The sequence below is a fragment of the Xiphias gladius genome, chromosome 15 (assembly GCF_016859285.1).
Source record: "Xiphias gladius isolate SHS-SW01 ecotype Sanya breed wild chromosome 15, ASM1685928v1, whole genome shotgun sequence".
NCBI lineage: Eukaryota > Metazoa > Chordata > Actinopteri > Istiophoriformes > Xiphiidae > Xiphias > Xiphias gladius.
This window is the reverse complement of record NC_053414.1, coordinates 25,733,580-25,745,930: the sequence shown is the minus strand read 5'-3', so window position 1 is coordinate 25,745,930 and position 12,351 is coordinate 25,733,580. Positions and strand designations below refer to the sequence as shown.

The window sequence follows — 12,351 nt, the reverse complement described above, 5'->3', positions numbered from 1 at the left end:
CCCGTGTTGTGTGGGGTACAGTAACGGGACAGCAGGTTCAACCATCAGTCCCAGTTGTAAATGGAGGTGGGTAAACAATAACGGCTCAGTGTTTTAACACATCATTCACATTTCTCCACAGCGGGAACTCTTTCATCAACTTGGACCTCAGGCGCGGTTCGCGTTTGGTTTATTGAAAAGAAACTGACTCTTCCATCAATCTGATAGACACCACCGCCTTTTTTGTTCCCGTCCGTCATGGCGATTGCCCACGTAGCCACGGAGTACGTTTTTTCCGACTTTTTGTTGAAGGACCCCACGGAGGCCAAGTACAAAGGGGTGCGTCTGGAGCTGGCGGTGGACAAAATAGTCACGTTTCTTGCGGTGGGGCTGCCTTTGTTCCTCATCTCGCTCGCTTTTGCTCAGGAGGTGTCAGTTGGTGAGTTGTTAACATTTGTGAGCATCCTCTGAGAAGTAGCCTCCATCATGTGAGGTTACAATCCTTTGACTTCCATCGTGTGGAGTAGAAAACATAGGCAGGTCTGATCCAGTCGGTGCGGATCCGGGCGGACCTGCTTTGACTCTCCCCCTGCCGCACACCAACTGCTTGTAGCACAGCTGTTTCAGTTAAAGCCACTCTTACACGGTGGATGGGGCGAAGTCATTTTTCTGCGGGTAGGGGAGTTACATTCAGTAAATAGGCAGAAAGAGAGAGGTGTGAATGCTGGAGAAGGTGTGGTTTAGGTCTCACCCTTATGCCTCCCCCACGCCCAGACAGAGAGACATCCACACACTGCTGCTGCTGCAGCTGCAGCTGCTGATGTTGATGATGATGATGATGGAGACTATGGTCCCATGAGCAGCCTCACATACTCCTCTACACGCACTGTAATCAAGCCCTTATGGACAAGCTGGCGCCATATGGACCGGAGTTAGTGTGGAAAGCAGGAGATTATCTCACACAATTAAAACACGAGGTGATGTACTCAGTCTGCAAAGACTGTTCTGTCTTGACGCCTTCTTTGGTGTAAACACAGGCTCAAGTCCTTCGGCAGTTTAACAAATCTGCATAATCTTCATAGGTCATAATGCCCACAGTCTGTTGTTGTTATCATAATCTGCTAGTACCGCCGGTCCTGTTGAAGACAGGATGGATGCATTACACTGCAAAGCATTGAGAGAACTTTTATTCTGTTCCCAAGACTGAAAGACATTATAGCCAAAATCTGACAGTTATTTTCCCCATTAAATGCTTCATATCAGCCACAAAGGGTGAGATACAGGGGGGGACGAGGATGGTCCTTTAAACTGAGAAATATGAGACGTGGATTGGCTTTTTCTTACAGCAGACATTTTTACTTGTCATAGTGGATAAAGCACTGGTGTTACTAATAACATTAACGACGTCTCTGTTCTGTTCAAGTGTCCCGGTAAATCATGACAATGTAACCGTGAGACATGAAACCGAAGCAGCTAAATGGAATTCAGCCTTCATTCTTTTTGTTATTTACACCTGTTCTTAACCTACGACCACAGTGAAAAAGGCCTCTTGTACAATAGGGCATGTTGCTTGTTTTTATAATACACCAGAGAGTTCAGACTGAAGTGTGGCAACAAGACACAATCAGTTAAATAACTTATAAAGCCATATCAAAATAATGTATGAAAATACTTCTCATTAAGCAGTTAGGCAGATCATTATCATAAATAACAATGCAAGTTAAGCAAAGTCTGAGTGTTGTCGGCTAGTATTAGAGCTGCGACGATTAACTGATTAATCAATTAGTTGATTGACAGAAAATTAATCAGCAACTATTTGGATAATCATTAATCATTTAAGTTAATTTTCAAGAAAAATCTCCAGAATTTGGTGGTTTTAGCTTCTCCAATGTAAAGATTGGACACTTTTGTCAGTATGACATTACACTAAAGTGAATATCTTTGAGTTTTTGACTGATTTTCAAACAAAAAAGCAATTTGAAGACATCACTTTGGACTCTAGAAAATTAGAACATTTATTTTTCCAGTTTTTTTGGAAGTTTTACAACTAAAAGATTAACTGATAAAGTAAGCGGCAGATTAATTGACTGTGCAAATAATCATTAGTTGCAGCCCTAGCTATTTAAGCATTATAGTGCATATTTTAGTGTTTTTGAAAATGTTGATAATAATAATAATAATAATAATGTTGCATCTTACATATTAAAAGCGGCTGAAAATATCTCTTGTGTATGTGATGTGATTATAGCTATTATCAAATCATTTTCACTTTTGTAAAACTTTTAATAGTTAGGGGGCAGTTGACAGAATTAGCTGTCCTACCATTATGTAAAACCCCCTGCCTCACATTCCACCCTCAAAGAAAAGTTGACATAATTTATGTAACTGATACTTCTGCGACTGATGCTATAGTTGATATCACTGATAGTTGGTGGACTATATGTCATACACAGAAAACACACCGAAAATTGAATTTCTGTTGTGAGGATGTGCTCAGTTTGTTGAAAGCATCAATCTGTGATATGATGACAGGCCCTGTGCTGCCAAAATATTACTGTCTGTTGACTGTCTGGGTCATTTGTGAATTGTACACGCCTGAGTGAATTTTCCTATTGTACCCTCACCGTAATAGGGCATGGCGTAATTATTGACTCAAAGTATGCTGAAAACAACCCACCAACAAATTAGGCCATGAGTGCAGAAGAGGGGCGACTGACAATTGTTGCAGTGTTTGTCTCTTTTTGCCGAATGACAAAAATGCCTGTCAGCTCTGACTGATCCTTCACTTTCCTCTTCCAGGTACCCAGATCAGCTGCTTTCCTCCCACTAACTTCTCCTGGAGACAGGCCGCATACGTGGACTCATTTTGCTGGGCTGCAGTGCAGCAACAAGCTGACAGTTCCCCACTATGGCTGCACAAGGTACAGCGCCATGCAGAATGATGAGTGCTGACAGTTTCATAATGTGCATATTGGGATATTTTTTAAGGTTTTAATACTGTTAAAATTTAGAAGTATTAATCAATGAAAGAACTGCCAAGCATATGTCTATAAATATCCTGAAATTACTGCTTTTTTGCAGTTATCAGCTATAGATGCACATTGACGTATCAGCTGTTTTTTTTATGTGTCATAACATTTTCGTAGCCCTTTGACTAATGACACAGACTTGAAATTGACTACATATTTCTCATTTAGTTTTTACAAAAAAAAAACAATTAAATGCATGCTTTCCAAAAGTTACATTTATATTAATAGTTTCCAGAAATCAGTTGGATTTTCGTCCTCTTCATCTAATGCGTTGCTCTTCTCTTCTGTGTCACCCCTCTTCTGGGATTGGCTCAGTTCTTTCCATACATCCTGCTCCTACTGGCCATCCTCATGTACATCCCGGCCCTGTTCTGGCGTTTCACTGCAGCGCCGCACCTCTCCTCTGACCTCAACTTCATCATGGAGGAGCTAGACCGCTTTTATAATCGTGCCATCAGGCTAGCAAAGAATCTGGCATCCTTAGATAACAAGGATGCATCAGAGGACACCCAGAGGTAAACACCATTTAATCACCTCCCACCAATTCTACTCGCTATTTCCCTCTTAGACATGTGATTGTGTGACCATAACATTCATTTGTTTTAAAGGCAGTTGCTTAAATTTAAACTCTTTTTAATGCCTCCTGAGAGTGTTTGGTTGCCATGTTGAAAATGTCGGTCTACCGAGCTTACAATTGGTACACTACATGTAAAAAAGTATAATGGGCCATCCTCAACTAATCCTCAACCACTAACTGCTGGGAAAAATTGGCAAGATATTGCTTAAACCTACATTCGCTGATTTTGATCAGCTGCCTACTGCATCTGTAAATTCGGCTGATGAGAGTGGTGAGATTGAACCAAAACAGTGATATAACAGGCAGGCCATAAAAACCAAACAATTAGCTGAATGATGCCAAAATGGTCCATAGAGCAGAGGGCAACCACAGAGTCAGGTGATCCTTCTCTGTGGCTTTGTCTCTGTGTTTCACCTTTCACGTTAAACACAGTCATTTTATTCATGGAAAAATATTGGTTAGTGCAGCTTTAAGGTCGCTACACATAGAACTGGACAGTTTCTTTTTTTGGTGCCTCCCTGTGGTAGTGTGAAAGTGACAGATACAGTGACAGACAGCAATGCCCACCCCTGCGCCCTCCCTGATGAATGGGCTGGAAACGACACATATACTGTATAGGCCTTTATAACAATGGTACTGCAGCAGTTTTAATAAACTGATGCTAAGAGGAGCTATTAGGCTTATCTTAAATTGAGTAAAACAGTTTTGCAAAAGATAGGGGGAATGGTCTGTTCATAGGTGATTAAGAAATATTTTCTCTGAAAAGGAATAATGCTGTAAAACTTACCATGTGTTGTTTGATCCAAGGTGTTATTATTATTAATCAAACGACTGTTTGCTTCTAGCTGTGATTTTTACTGATAATTATATTATTGTTATGTGTTTGTCTTCTTTTTCTGGTACATGGTTTGCTATGCATTTCCAAAACAACTGAAACATTTGCTAAAAGCCTGTATGCCTTAATTCTGCAACAGTGCTTTGGACCTGACTGAGGGCTGCTTCAAATACCCGTTAGTGGAGCAGTATCTGAAGACCAAGCGCTTCTCTCACTGCCTCGTGGTCAAGTACCTGGCATGCCGGGGCCTGACCCTGCTGATCCTCCTGCTGGCCTGCCTCTACCTCGGCTACTACATCCAGCTGGCCTCCTTCACCGACGAGTTTCCCTGTGACCTGCGGACAGGAGTGCTGAAGAACGACAGCATGGTGCCGTCTGCTGTCCAGTGCAAGCTCGTAGCAGTGGGTGTCTTCAGGCTGCTCAGCTACATCAACCTGGGGGTGTATGTGCTTCTTGCTCCGCTGGTTGTGTACGCTGCTCTTGGACCAGCACGTCAGAGCTCCAGCTTCCTCCGGCCTTATGAGATGCTGCCAGGATTTGGTGCTTTGGGCGTGGTCACGCCCTTGTACAACGACCTCAGCATTTATCTGCTCTTCCTGCAGGAGAACCTGAGTGAACTCAAATCTTTTAAGTGTCTGCAGGTGGGTCACAGCGCTGATTCTGTAGGTCAAGTATGGTGGTCAACATATGTCACTTGTGTTTGCTGTCGCTTTTTCTTTGAAAAGGGAGTTAAAATGTTTTATTTACAGGTGCTCGAGTTATTGCAAGAGGCTGGCGATGAGGGCTTTGACACCATGTGCCTACTGCGAACTCTGGGTCAGGTGAAGACTGATGTTTTAGACAGTAAGAGGACGTGCTCACGCAAGGACAACAAAAAAACTAATAAGGCTGAAGAATGATTCCTCCAAGGTGAAGGAGCACATTTACTCGGTAATGTACAAGTGAATTTAGCAGAACGATACATGCTAACGTCAGTGAAATCAGTTGATTATGCTGTCGATTTAAACTTCAACTTCTTTTATTTTCCCTCAGATCTCTCTGCCTTGTTACTAACTAGCTGACCTGATGAGGATAAGCCCTGCTGTGACGGAAAAGAAGAAGTGGGAGCAAACCCTGTGCACTTACTGTTATCTGAATTGCTGGTGGCGTATTGACCTAAAGCAGTGTAATCCATAGGAAAACAGAGATAGCCTTCACTCATTCACACATTGTGTAGTTTGGCCACCATACACTTTACCTGTTAGATGTCATATTTTTAATATATGTGAATACCCCTCAGAGGAATGATTCAGGTCTGAGGCAATCTGACCCCTGACATTTTTTTTTTCTGAAATGAAATTCCTATTTTTCAATTTTTTCTATGGTACATGTTACTTTTCTCAGGATCTGAAATGCCTTCCATCATTATTCATAATATAAGCCATGTTCCTTGGACTGAAAACTGTACATTAATTTCCCAGGTGCAAGAACCTTCTTACTCCCCCTTTTAAAAAAAAAATGAGAATAGTTTCTGAACACTAGGCTTAGATGTATTTATAGCTTTGGTGCAGTAAATAGAAGATGTACGATTGGTACAATGGAGCCCCTTTGTCTGGGCTGTAAAGCATGTGGCTATTTGTGTGTAAGTGTAATGTTAACAGCAGTGGTGTACTGTATGTGCATGTTAGAAGTAAAACAAGACCCTGGGTTGTCCAAACTAATAGACCGATGGCAGCTCTGCATTTTACATAAATGATGAATGAATATTCTTTAAAAAAAAATAAAAATGTTGATAATTGTTGATAATTCTTATTGTCAGCAGTAAGGCCTTCCAGGCTGTAATAGGCCCTTATACATTAAAGAATGTTGTTTTCAATTACATCAATATGGGCTGTTTCATTTCATTTCAAACTGTTACATACTAATATTATATATATATATACTACTAAACATTAATATAAAATATCCTCATGCTAAATACCACATAATAACAGTATATCAGATGTTTTCCTAACTTTTTCATAAACTTGTCATGGGGATGATGAGATGAAAATTCAAGGAAATGTGCAAAAAAAAAACCGAACTGCATTTTTTTCCCCCCAATAAATGTATAACCTGTTTTGCCTACTAACAATTGTACATAGAAAAATCATTCATACCTGATCATTATATGTAGTGCACTTTCCAGTGTTTCTCTCTCATTGCTCCAATAGTTCCCCATTGCCAGTTATGCACCCAGTACAGGCAAGTTACTCTAAAGAGTGATTTAATTCCATTTCTCTCTCTTGGTCAAAAATACAGAATTCAGGAATAATTGCGAGCGGAAAAACTAAAAACATTTGTAGAATATAATGTAAATAATTTTTTCTTGCAAAAAATATGATGCATATAAAGTGAAGTTTTAGTCAAGACATGATCTTAGTCTGTGGTGGATAGAGGATATACTTTGTATTGGATTGCATTATTAAGTGTTTCTATTTTGCCTCTCTGTATCAGTCAGTGAGGTGGAAGAAGTAGAAACACAATACAAAATTATATTTGAAGTCAAAAACAGGTTTTTTCCTTTAACCTTCCACTAGCTTGAATGACGACTCGAGACATGACTTGGTAGTTATTGAGGCAGGACAAAACGGCAGCGGAACACTGTTATGTTGGGGACTCCGCCTCCCGCGGCTACAAGCTATTTGAATACTATGATTGGATGAGCTTTTCGCGACGTCATTTATTTTGTCCAATGGCGACCGAGAACTAAAGCTTCGTATATATTCGGTTGTTGAGTCGAGCACCGTCGTAACGTAAAGAGAGATTAGTTTGTGCAAGTGACAGTACGTTTGTTGCTCAACCCGGAAAAATTATCCTTATCTCGAAATTCGCTTCATTAGCAAGAATATGTTTTAATCGTCCCACTGTATGCAGGTGAGTCTGCTTGGTTTCTGTTCGTCATTTGTTTTGGGATAACACATTCTGGCTAAGTCGCTTAGCTAGCTACAGTAGCTTAGCTGAAAAAGTTAGCCAAGGTCTGTACAATTTCCAACACCGCTATTAGCTTTAAAAAGTAGCAACGCTTTCACTTCCCGTCTTCACGTTTTATTACTCGCTAGAAATAAACACAAACCGTATTCACGTAGTTGTTACTTGTCTCAGCCTAAGTATTCAGTGACAAAATACATGACGGCGGTGACTTATATTAGCCAACCTAGTTGATATTCGCTAACGGTAACAGTTTTGTGGCTTGAATTGTAAGGATGTACGTCTTCTCATGACACATACGGACAGCACTGAAAGCTCTTTTATGGTTTATTTTGTAGTTACGTATCCCACCCCCATAATCCTGACTTAGAGCAGACATGGTAGAGCCAACAACACGCAAGTTTGCATCCCTAGAAGACGAGCTGGGCTTCTGGAAGGAGCAGGCAGAGAGACATCAGCAAAGGTAACAATATAAGGCAGTAGATTTAAGGCACACAAAACTCGTTAACCTGCTACCTTACATTATAAAAACGATCTCTAATAGCTATATACGTGTCATATAGTATGGAAACATTTGTGAGTTTTTTTTTTGTGTGGAGTAAAACGTTGTTTTGTCATCAGGGCTGAAGAGGCTCAGGAGGAGCTGCAGGAGTTTCAGCAGATGAGTCGAGACTATGAAGCAGAACTGGAAACAGAGCTGAAGCAGTGTGAGGGTCGAAACAAAGAGCTGCTTTTAGGCAACAACCGACTTCGCATGGAACTGGAAAACATAAAGGTAGAGCACCTTGATTATAAATAGGCCTTAGCCCCTATAGAGCTGGGCAATGCTCTGGTGCTCTAGTTAGTGATGAAGGATAAAAATGCTACTCTACCGTCTCTCAGACAGGGAAGCAAGCAAATAGACAGACACACCCACATTCACAGGTGGGTTCTAGCCAACCAAAATTCAGCATAATTAGTCCCACCACCACTGTGAAAATTTCTGCCTAGTTTACTGCTATTTTTGTTCAGTGGTCCATTGGGGAAGAGAACATCAATGGAAGAAATCAATGCAAGATTGTGCTAAAAAGACTCCTGATTAATCAAAGGTTGATGGGGACAAGGAGGCAGAGAAAGAACATTCAATGGGAATTTTGCCTCAGACAATGTCTATGAAATACACACCTCCTCCAATTAAAATGTGCTGGCAGCTGCATTGGCTAATAATCTGCCATGACACAGCAAAACTGGCAGTTTCAATGTCAGTTAATTTGATATCTGTGTGCTGTTCACAGGAAAAGTTTGAGGCCCAGCATTCTGATGCTTTGAGGCACATCTCAACCCTGGAGGAAGATCTGACGGAAACCAGAGCAGTTAGAGATCACCTGCAGAAATACATCAGAGAGCTCGAGCAGTCCAATGATGACCTGGAGAGGACCAAAAGGTCAGTGTCTACAAAATCGTATGTCTTAGTCAAATGATAACTTAACTTTGACTGTGATGCACTTACTCACAGAGAGTTAGACCACAGAATCCTAAGCATGTATACACAATGAATCCAGCGTTTTTAACTTTTAGTGGCCTATCATCCCTGTTTGTTCCAGGGCTACCATCATGTCTCTGGAGGACTTTGAGCAGCGGATGAACCAAGTCATTGAGAGGAATGCCTTTCTCGAAAGCGAGCTGGATGAGAAGGAGAACCTACTTGAGTCTGTTCAGAGGCTCAAGGATGAAGCCAGAGGTATACACACAAATTTAAACTCATTATAGCTTCTCATGTTTACAAGAAATGCTGATTTCTTTACAAACTGGCACTTATACCTGACTCAGTGAACTTGTTTATCCTGTAGCTGATCTAATGATCTAATGTGCCTTTGTATAATAGTATATATTTGTACCGTCTAACCTCATTAGTGAGTTCAATGACTGTACCGGTGTTTTTATATGTTTTAGCTCATATAATAGTGGTCAGCTGCTGTTTTCCATTAATTTCACTGTGGAATAAAAATGAACTTTTTTAATTAGGGTAGTCCCTTAAAATAAACATCATATCTGCCATTAAACATTGATAAACAGCTAATAAACATTAGCTGCCCACCCACAAAGCCAATAGTTGGCCGTCAGGTGCCATGGGGCTGATGTTGATGGTCTTTGGCTGACTACCGTTTATCATTTTACCTGTGCGTCTGCTGCATTTTGAACTAGTCAACTATTATCAGTGGCTTTTCAGCTGATTGAGTATCATGAATTGGTGACTGAGGCCGTCAGTGAGTGCTCGTGATACTGTCTCATTTTTTGCGCCTGCTTTCACTGTCATTGTCCACAAGAAAATGTCATGAGGCTGACAATACCAGGGTAAATAAAAGAAAAGGAAAGCCAATTGTATCATTGTCAGTGGGAGCCTTTTTATTAGCCATATTCTCAAATTGTGGTTTTTTTTTAGCATTCAAGGGGAATCACATTGTTGGTTTTTTTTGTCTTTCCTTGGTGTTTTTTTGGATTAGAAATATAGACTAGCGATTTGCTCTTGTGCAAGTGCAGAATGTGCACATCAGCGGTCAGTTGGCCATCGGCTGTAGACCTTGTGGTGTTCTCCAGTGTATCTTTAACAGTAGACTTGTGGAAATGCAGTTTTTATTTCAGATTGATTGATTTCTAAATGTATGCACTGTATTAATAGAAAGCTGATATGACATAATGGATAACCTTTTTCAGTTAGTCTCGAGTCTCTGTCGTTTAATATTTAATATTAATGAAAAGCTGACTCACAGTTGTATCTGTTTCTCTGTTTGTGGCAGATCTTCGCCAGGAGCTGGCTGTACGTCAAAAGGAAAGACGTCCGTCCAGCAGCCTGGGCAAAGACACAGATCGAGCAGATCTGCCATGCCCCTTGGCTGGTAACCCATCCTTCCCTGTCACACCCTCCAAGCCTCTCAGCTCATTTGTCACGCCCCCTGCTTCCAGCATCCGTCGAGGTGAATAGAAAAACTCTTACTACAGTAATAACTACTTTTTAGTAAATATACCAACGATGTATTAACATACTGATTGTTTACCTGCTCACATTGGTTTTGTTTTAGGTGATGGTCTAACAGGGACCCCCCTCACTACGTCTGCTAGAATATCTGCACTCAATATTGTAGGGGAGCTGCTGAGAAAAGTTGGAGTAAGAGAGTTAATAATTATACTACTATAGCACAAAGTTGACTATATCCTCACAGAACTGTGCTTTTTTTTTAATAGTATGAATACGGGTTTGGGTTTTTCATGTATGAACTGACTGACTGATATTTTATAAACCCCTGCCAGAATCTGGAGTCCAAGTTGGCGTCCTGTCGAGACTTTGTGTACGACACATCTGTTAGCAGACCGGCACTTCCAGCTCGTCCTGGTAGTCCTTCAGGTTTAGAAGCAGGGCCTGAGGTCCAAACTACCAACGTGAGTCCCCCTCCTCAGTATGACAGGTGAGGAATAAGACAGTAGTCAAGTCTAAAGTAACCAGAGGAAAAGCTTATGTTTTTGTTGTTCTATCAATAATTAAATAGAAGTCAGTTTTTCTGGTTAAAGAGAATCTAACTTGTATTTTGTACTGTACTATAGGTACAAGTGTGCGTGTTTGATCAAAAGCTGTAATGCTGCAGCTTATAATCGAACAAGGTTTTGTTCTTTATGTAGGTTCAACTGCTATGCACAGTCACTTGAAGTGAAAGCGCCTGGAGCGCTTTGTTTAAGACACAGCAACATCAAGACAGCACCGTTTGCTTACTTTTTATCCCCATCCAATCACAATATATTAAGATTATTTACAGGCGGAACAAGTAATTTATGCACCGCTGCTGTTATGCAACCTAAGGTTACACCATGCATCATCTAACGTATTCGGCCCTTGTATATTGTAAACTAACGTTACAGACTGTTACAGTCTGTAAATCTTTTCAAATATTTTCCTTGCTGATGCAAAAACGTGATTTCTTAACTGCATCTGACTCCAGTGATTAAATAAATCCATGTCAGACCCATTTTAACTTTTCATTCAAGTTCTTCAGTAAAAATACTGATTCTCCAGTTCAGGGGACGGGTTACTATGACACACAGTGATTAGATTAATCTACACTCACTCACCAGTTTATTAGGTACATCTGAATAAAACCAATTCAGTATATTACAACAGGACTGCAATGAATCCTCCCTTCATGAGGATTTTAATGTTCATTTATTTTAATGGTCATTTTGAAGGCTGTAATTTGCAGTGCTGTCGCACTGCACTGTGTTATACTGAGAGGTGTTCTTAATATTTTGTCCATCCCATTTATATGAATTAAGCTTGAAACAATATTAGGAACAGCTTTTCAGTATAATGCCAAATATGAACTCGTCACGTCAGTCCACTAGATCGTTGCCCTATTTACATACAGAGTTCTGTTAAATTTTTTACAGGATCATTTTATTTTATCATTATCTTTTTATACGACTGTATGAATCAACAAATATTGAGACTAATAAGTGTTTCGACTTGTTAATTTAGGATTTGTTCATGACTGTATGCACTACATCTTCTCTTGCAGTTTAGTGAAGCGGTTAGAGTTTGGACCAGCTCCTCCGAGAGGGGTCTCCCAGGGTGCCCAGTCTCCGCAGGGAGGAGTCAAGATCCTGCTATGAGACAAAAGGAAGACAAGCCACCTCCCTCCTTCAGTCACCTCACCCCGAGCCCCTCCCTTGTTAATAAACTACAGCAGTGGGACTTGAACTGTGCTGTCCTCCCTTGTTGCCACGTGCCCTGCTGAACTATTTGAACAAGGAAGCCACTCTCCTTGCTCCATGGCCCACATAATCACGGCATGGACTTGTGCTGCTTCAGGCTAGTATCACACCATATCTATCATAGGAAGCAGCACTAGCTTGTATAAAATCAAGGAATGCAGAACCAACCGCTCTCACTTTATCTTCTACTGTATCTTTGACGCTGTGGAGGATTGCATCTGGAAAAAAAACCTTCTGTGTCA

At 40.8% G+C, this 12,351-nt stretch overlaps 2 protein-coding genes across 3 annotated transcripts; both read left to right on the top strand.

The window, feature by feature from the left end:
• Positions 1–237: 237 nt before the first annotated feature.
• LOC120800512 (pannexin-1-like) lies at positions 238–6,107 on the top strand. Of its 2 annotated transcripts, none has more exons than XM_040146663.1 (6): positions 238–418; positions 2,779–2,900; positions 3,324–3,523; positions 4,560–5,061; positions 5,170–5,329; positions 5,453–6,107. In XM_040146663.1, exons 1-5 carry the CDS (start codon positions 238–240, stop codon positions 5,317–5,319), a joined length of 1,155 nt encoding a protein of 384 aa, XP_040002597.1. In that variant the 3' UTR covers positions 5,320–5,329; positions 5,453–6,107. The 2 variants fall into 2 exon arrangements, with proteins under 2 accessions (XP_040002597.1, XP_040002598.1); XM_040146664.1 differs by having other exon boundaries at positions 5,170–5,350.
• A 1,020-nt stretch (positions 6,108–7,127) lies between these two features.
• LOC120800743 (nuclear distribution protein nudE homolog 1-like) lies at positions 7,128–12,351 on the top strand. Its single transcript, XM_040147040.1, has 9 exons — positions 7,128–7,315; positions 7,708–7,832; positions 7,991–8,144; positions 8,644–8,792; positions 8,953–9,089; positions 10,147–10,323; positions 10,429–10,514; positions 10,658–10,812; positions 11,914–12,351. The coding sequence occupies exons 2-9, from the start codon at positions 7,747–7,749 to the stop codon at positions 12,005–12,007; spliced, it is 1,038 nt and encodes a 345-aa protein (XP_040002974.1). The 5' UTR covers positions 7,128–7,315; positions 7,708–7,746; the 3' UTR covers positions 12,008–12,351.

Coding starts and splice junctions, on each gene's coding strand:
- LOC120800512 (XM_040146663.1), top strand. CDS start 238: ATGGCGATTGCCCACGTAGCCACGGAGTACGTTTTTTCCGACTTTTTG. Junction 419..2,778: donor TGCTCAGGAGGTGTCAGTTG/GTGAGTTGTTAA, acceptor TTCCTCTTCCAG/GTACCCAGATCAGCTGCTTT. Junction 5,062..5,169: donor AATCTTTTAAGTGTCTGCAG/GTGGGTCACAGC, acceptor TTTTATTTACAG/GTGCTCGAGTTATTGCAAGA.
- LOC120800743 (XM_040147040.1), top strand. CDS start 7,747: ATGGTAGAGCCAACAACACGCAAGTTTGCATCCCTAGAAGACGAGCTG. Junction 8,793..8,952: donor GACCTGGAGAGGACCAAAAG/GTCAGTGTCTAC, acceptor TGTTTGTTCCAG/GGCTACCATCATGTCTCTGG. Junction 10,515..10,657: donor AGCTGCTGAGAAAAGTTGGA/GTAAGAGAGTTA, acceptor AACCCCTGCCAG/AATCTGGAGTCCAAGTTGGC.